We start from the raw sequence: 6,000 nt of genomic DNA, 5'->3' as shown, positions 1-6,000 counted from the left end.
CAAACAACAGTCCTGTCTACATGCGCTTAGTGGGTTCAGCATGGGAAAAAATGCACAAAATAAGCACAAGTTATAAATAACCATAACGTTTTATTACCGTTAAGACTAAACTTGTATTGAAAAGATTTTATGTAACAAGACAAGAAAAGCAATAGCAAATTTTACTATCAACTAGATTATGCATAGCGAGTAACTGTTTCTATTACCCAGGGAAGAGCATGAACTCTTGGATTTTTTTGTTTCATTTTTGTTTTAAATATATAACCGTACAAAGCACAAACGTACTAAACTGATCAGTGCACTAGACGTGGGAGCTCACTCCCACAGCCGTTTTGTTCCCTTAGCTCTGTTTAGGTTTCCCCAATCTGAATTACATTAAAATAAAGACCCAGTTTTTTTTTAAATTTTTCTACTGTGCAGTAAGAAAAAATATTCACAACAAACATGACAATATATCAAACAATAGTTCTACACAAGTTACCTTGATACTTCTTTAACTGTCACTTAAATATCATAAGAAAACATTTTAAGACATATACAAACAAAACTAGCCAAGTGTTACAACTTATAATAAATTAACCAAAGAAAAAATAACTTTATATATATATATTTATATTATATATACACATACACACACAACAGAATGACACAATAATATGCTTCTTCCCAAAGTTTAAGTAAACAAATAAGTAGTCTAGCCAGTCTAGCTATATTTGATCTTGGCCATAGGCATCATCACATCTGCAATTAAATAAATAAGTGTTTCAAGCAACATAAACAGTGTTTCAAATGTACCCTCACAGCCCAATTTTATCAGCATGGGCTACAAAGTGAATTTGAAAATTGCTTAATGAATGTAAAGCAAATGTATCTTTTGTTTCCTCTCCTAAACACGTTTACATTTAACTATGATACTAAGATATGTAAATCATTTTGTAGCACCTACTGCTCAAACTAAGGAAGTTTTAGATTAAAAGGAAAATGAATCTTTTTAATTTTTGTTCTGCTGACATCCCATACTGATGACTTAAAGAAAAACTCTCTTTCAACTCATCTCCTTGCTTTTGGGTTTTGACTGTGGGGAACTGTGGTACCCTGGGTAGAATGAACACTCCTTCCCCTAGCAATTAATATTTTTTATTATTATTACATGCTATGAAAAGATATGAAGATCATCTGTTTATAGCCCATCCTTCAAAAAACAGTCTACGAATCCAGTTTAAAACACACATCTTGATCTCTATAAAGTTACCAGTGCAGTATGAACGCGACAAAGTTGTCAATTTCCCCTAAATTAGCCAGTCAAAATATTTTTTTCTCAAATCCAGATTCTCTTGTAAAAATTCTTTATATTTTATAAAAATAGATTTTTCTTGAAACCCATTTTCAGCAAAGAGACCACCTCTTTGGCAACAACGTTAATGGTATTAAATTGTTAATGTCATCAGGTACCCCCTTTCCCCATCCCCTAACAGAAGACTGTTTTAGTTCACATGATAGAAAAGAAAAAAGGAAAAATAAAAAAATTTGCAAAAGTTTTTTCATTTTTGCAATTTTTATTATTCCTCTTTAATTTATGTGGGGGTTTTTAACCAATCTGATTGGATCAACATTTTGACAAAAAAGAAAAATCTTTTTTTTTCTTCCTTTGAATCCCATTACTTTGTAAAAATTGTCATTATTTTTTTGTGTTTTTTGTTTTTCTTCTTCAAATGAGCGAATGGTCATCTTAAAAAGACCCACCTTCAAGGAAGGTGGTAAAGTTAGCTGGCCGGGTAAAAATCCCTGCACATTGCTAGCTAAGTGTATTATAGTCAACAACGACAGCTATGAAAGAACATTCAATGCATCAAAGGTATTTTTTTTTTTGTTTTTTTTTCTTTTTTTCTAAGCATTATAAAATCCTTTCCTGGTACACCTCAGGATAATCCAATGTTTTAATACTTAGGCAACACGGGCTTATAAAGTCCATGGTTGAATATAAGCCTTGGAAAGTTTGTCTCTCTTTTGTGTATGTGTGTGCGCGCATGTTTTGTTCGTATATATTTATATATATATTTTAATAAGTAAGGGCAAGAAATTCAGGACTTGTGGGCCTTGTTGGTTTTAAAGGAAACTTGCAACACTCTGTCTCCCAGGCGATAACCATTGAGGCTGGCGATGGCCATGGCTGCCTCATCGTAGTTGGTCATGGTGACGAAGCCGAATCCCTTGCACTTGTTGGTGTTGAAGTCACGGATGACCTTGACGTTGTTCACTGCGCCAAAGGGGCCAAAGAGCTGCCAGAGGACGCTCTCATCAGAATCAGGGGACAGGTTATAGACGAAGATGCACCAGCCTGTTCCTGTGTGACCAGGGATGTTCATTCCCACAAGGCTTGTCATCCCGTCAATAGTGATCGGGGAGAACCTGGGGGGACAAGCAGAAGGGGGGACTGGTCCAGACATCAGTCTGACCATGGATGACACACAGATGCACAGACACAGACACGGGGCAAAGGGCTGAGTGAGTGTTTGCAGGAGAGTCTTCAGGATTCAAAACCAAAATGCAAAAGCTAACATCTGTGATATTTCTTCTGATGGGGTGGCTGGACAGCTAAGGCATGTACACGCTAAGAGAATGGTCAAGTCATTTCCTAGAAGTCACAAGAGACCCCCAGATCAAGGCTTTAAACAGTTCTAACACAGTATATGTTCAGACATTGTCCCACCCTGAACCTACCCCACCATAGACCATGAATTCTATGAGAAGGGACGCTGTTCATCCATTCTACTGTTGGGTCTATTCACTCAGTGGAGTGCATATGGGCTCTCAAAGGCACAGTGGCCCATAGGGAAAAAAAAAACCACATGTATATTGGTTGCGGGAGTGACAATCTGGTGGATGTCAATGCTTGGAAAGTTTTACTCTTATTTTTTAGGCAGATTACTGGATGATTCTAGCAGCGCTCAACTGCGTCATCACCACAGTGCCTCTACTTCCGCCTGCCAAAGCCCTCTTGGGGTCACTGAGGTTGTGGACACACACATTAGGATGTATCTTGTCATGAACCAGATGAGTGGCTCGTGTTCTGTTTAGCATCTATTCATAAGGCTTCTCCCACAGAACTGGAGCAGTAATAACAGATGTGCTACGCCTTGATACCCTATCATCTCAAATCCATCACTGAGCATCACTGGAAGAGTCCTTAAGTGGCTTGTGTAGTGATAAATTTCGAATTGCTATACTTGGTGCAATAATTGTTGTATTAGGTTAGAAATTTCAATGTTTGTGTAGTCTTGAAGAGGAAAAAAAGAACTCTCCAGATTTTATTCACTGATAAAATAAACCCATGTGGCATTTGTGATGGAAGAAACAGTTAAGATACCAGAGTCTATGGCAGAACAGTATTGGCAACATTTTAGTTCATACTGAACTTATACAGGGAGTTTTGACCTATTCATTGATTTTCTTTTGCTTAAAAAAATAACAATAAAACAAAAGCAAAAAATTCATGGTACAGATCCTTAAAGGGGTAAAATGGTTTAATTATTACTTGTACCATTTCTAAGCACTGATTTATAAACAATTTATGCTTCAGCTGTGAACTTCTGATCCCTTTCAGTTTGTACACAGAAAGCAACTAAGTACTTATTAAAAGGCCAAGGTCAGAGCTAGGAAAAGGGTTTTATGTAGGACTGCCACTCAAGGTAGGATGGAGGCTACACCGAAATCTGGACTCGATAAAAAGGAAAATCTTGCTATCAAATAGTGCTGGCTATGCCTGGATTGGGTTACACTGGGCTGGGTGGGGCACTGGCTGATGCGGCAACGCATAGACCACAGCTCAGTCTTTCCTAGACTCGTGTGTTATAGACATCACCTTTGCCCATAGCATTTGGTACTAACTCATTAAAGTTGGGGAGCAGCAAGGATGGGATAGAGCTACAAAAGATGCAGGATGCCCAGGACTAGGCAAGCAGTGTGTAAGACACGTGGAGCTAAGTTACAGTCAGCCTCACTGGTGCTGGGACTGGGATTCAAGAGGCTGGTACCCTGCTAGCGAAGTCTGCAGTCCACTAACTCTCTCCGCTATGCGCTCGTTTCCAGAGTCAGGGTACTTACCACGCAAAACCTGCATCAAGTGGAGAGTGGGTGGTGGGCTATTAAAGCCCACCTCTCTTTCCCTCAGCTAATGAAGGGCTATGAAGGTGTGCATCTCTATCGAAAATGAAGATGAAGATGCTATGTCTCTGGCAGTGCAGTGTAGTCTAGCAGGTCACATTTAGGGACCTCATGGATACACTGACATAACACACCTAACTTCTAAGACTCTGATTTTAGGTTGGGTCTGGGAAGCCTTGTGATTACATTCAGAAAGTCTCAAACCCTTGACCCTGTTTGAGTCCCCTGCCCCATAAAAAGGCTTTAAATGAAGGAAACCTCAAATTTTCACAATCCCCCACATATAACTGAGAGAAGACTTAATAATGGCTAAAACCTGTGAAAACAGAAATCCCTGGTTGAGGTGCACACAGCTACACTCAATACACTCATCTCGGGATGCACCTTACATTCACCCTGAGGTGGGGTGGGAGTCCAAAAGCCACAATTTGGCCAGGGCTTGTAGTGCAAAAAGTTCTTTTTCCCCCTGAAAAATCACTAGATTGTCAGCCATGATCAGCAAAATGTTTTAATTTTGATTTTCTGGGATCTGCCCTCTTAAACTGAATCCTGGCATCAGAAATGCAAAACAGGTGCTCAGCAAGTTTGTAAAATCAGCCAGAAAAGTTAGGGCTTTCTCTTCAAGGGAAGCCACTCAGGACTAGATCAGATGACCCAGGGCTTGGTAGCTGTGGCACCTGAACCATAGGGAAAGCCCACCTGCAAAAAAAGAAAGAGAGAAAGAAAGAAAGAAAGAAAGAAAGAAAGAAAGAAAGGGTAAAACACACAAATACATTTTGTGTGCCCTAAAAGAAACAAAATTAACCGAGGTCCAAAATTAAAATTAAGAATTTGACATGCTGGTGGAAGAAAAAGGAAGAATTAAAAAAAAAAGTAAAGTTAGTGAATTAAAAAAAAAAAATTCTAGCCCCAGTCTGTGCCAATACGGACATCTGGCAATCTGTGGAGTTTTAATTACCTCTTTACGCCATAGGCCATATTAAGCAAATTGTCCAGCCTGCAAAGAGAAGGAGGGTCTCTGGGTTAATGCCTCACAGATGGCAAGATCACTCAATGGAACTATTAATAAGAATGCTCCATTTTCAAAGAAGAAAAGCCCAACAACTTCCCCACTGCTCAGGAGACTATCTACTGGTAGTTCTCTCTTTCCTCTTTCCGACTGTAACTAATTCATGCCCAGGTCAGTTCTAGGGTCTAAAGCAAGTGTTTAATGAATCCCGTTTTCTTTCAAGGTCTGAATTAATTCAGTCCCCTCTCCGCAATCTCTCAGAACATTTGTGTGGATTTACTTTTATGTTGTCTGTGAACGGGTTAAAACGGGGTTGGGGGGGAGTGTTCTTAAACTGTTCACCTTTTATTACAACTAAACTTGTAAGCAAAGGTCTCTCTGTTCCTGGCTGACCACACATGACCACGGACTACACAAATGGACCCATCTTTTCTGTTAGTCTAGCTGCTTTCACTATATCTGGCCACACCCACAATCTGGAAGGCAGGGAGTTTTTGTGAGCTAAGATTGGAAACAAAAAAGTGGCTTACTACGTACGGCCCCAAAGCACCTCCCAGGAAAATGTCATTATGTTATAATCTTCCTCATACACACTGCCTTACTTGGGAACAAGCTAGTCACACCACGGGGCAGCAGTAACCATAGTTTCCACCATTAGAAGCCTGCTGGGAAGGCTTTTTACATAAATACTACATGTGCTTTCACACAAAACAGAAATTAGATGGCTCGGACCCTTCGTGAAATCATTAACCATTTCAGAGTCGTGGGCCATAGGAGGACACATGAAGAGACTGTTTTCTTCCCCCACTGTGGCCAGATGCACGGTT

General features: G+C 39.6%; 1 protein-coding gene across 3 annotated transcripts in view; it reads right to left on the bottom strand.

Moving 5' to 3' along the window:
• Positions 1 to 2,081: 2,081 nt before the first annotated feature.
• The window catches only part of Elavl4 (ELAV like RNA binding protein 4), an 83,548-nt gene continuing 79,629 nt past the window's right edge, over positions 2,082 to 6,000 (bottom strand). Inside the window, exons 6-7 of one of the 3 annotated variants that reach the window (XM_038333699.1) lie at positions 5,123 to 5,161; positions 2,082 to 2,409 (exon numbers count right to left, since the gene is read on the bottom strand). In XM_038333699.1, the coding sequence (XP_038189627.1) occupies positions 2,082 to 2,409; positions 5,123 to 5,161 (367 nt within the window). Of the gene's footprint in view, positions 2,452 to 5,122; positions 5,162 to 6,000 lie in introns of all 3 variants that reach the window. The other 2 variants (XM_038333700.1, XM_038333701.1) reach the window with 2 other exon arrangements.

This window comes from Arvicola amphibius, chromosome 6, assembly GCF_903992535.2.
Source record: "Arvicola amphibius chromosome 6, mArvAmp1.2, whole genome shotgun sequence".
Classification (NCBI taxonomy): domain Eukaryota; kingdom Metazoa; phylum Chordata; class Mammalia; order Rodentia; family Cricetidae; genus Arvicola; species Arvicola amphibius.
Note: the sequence above shows the minus strand (reverse complement) of the source record. Positions and strands in the feature narration are given on the sequence as shown.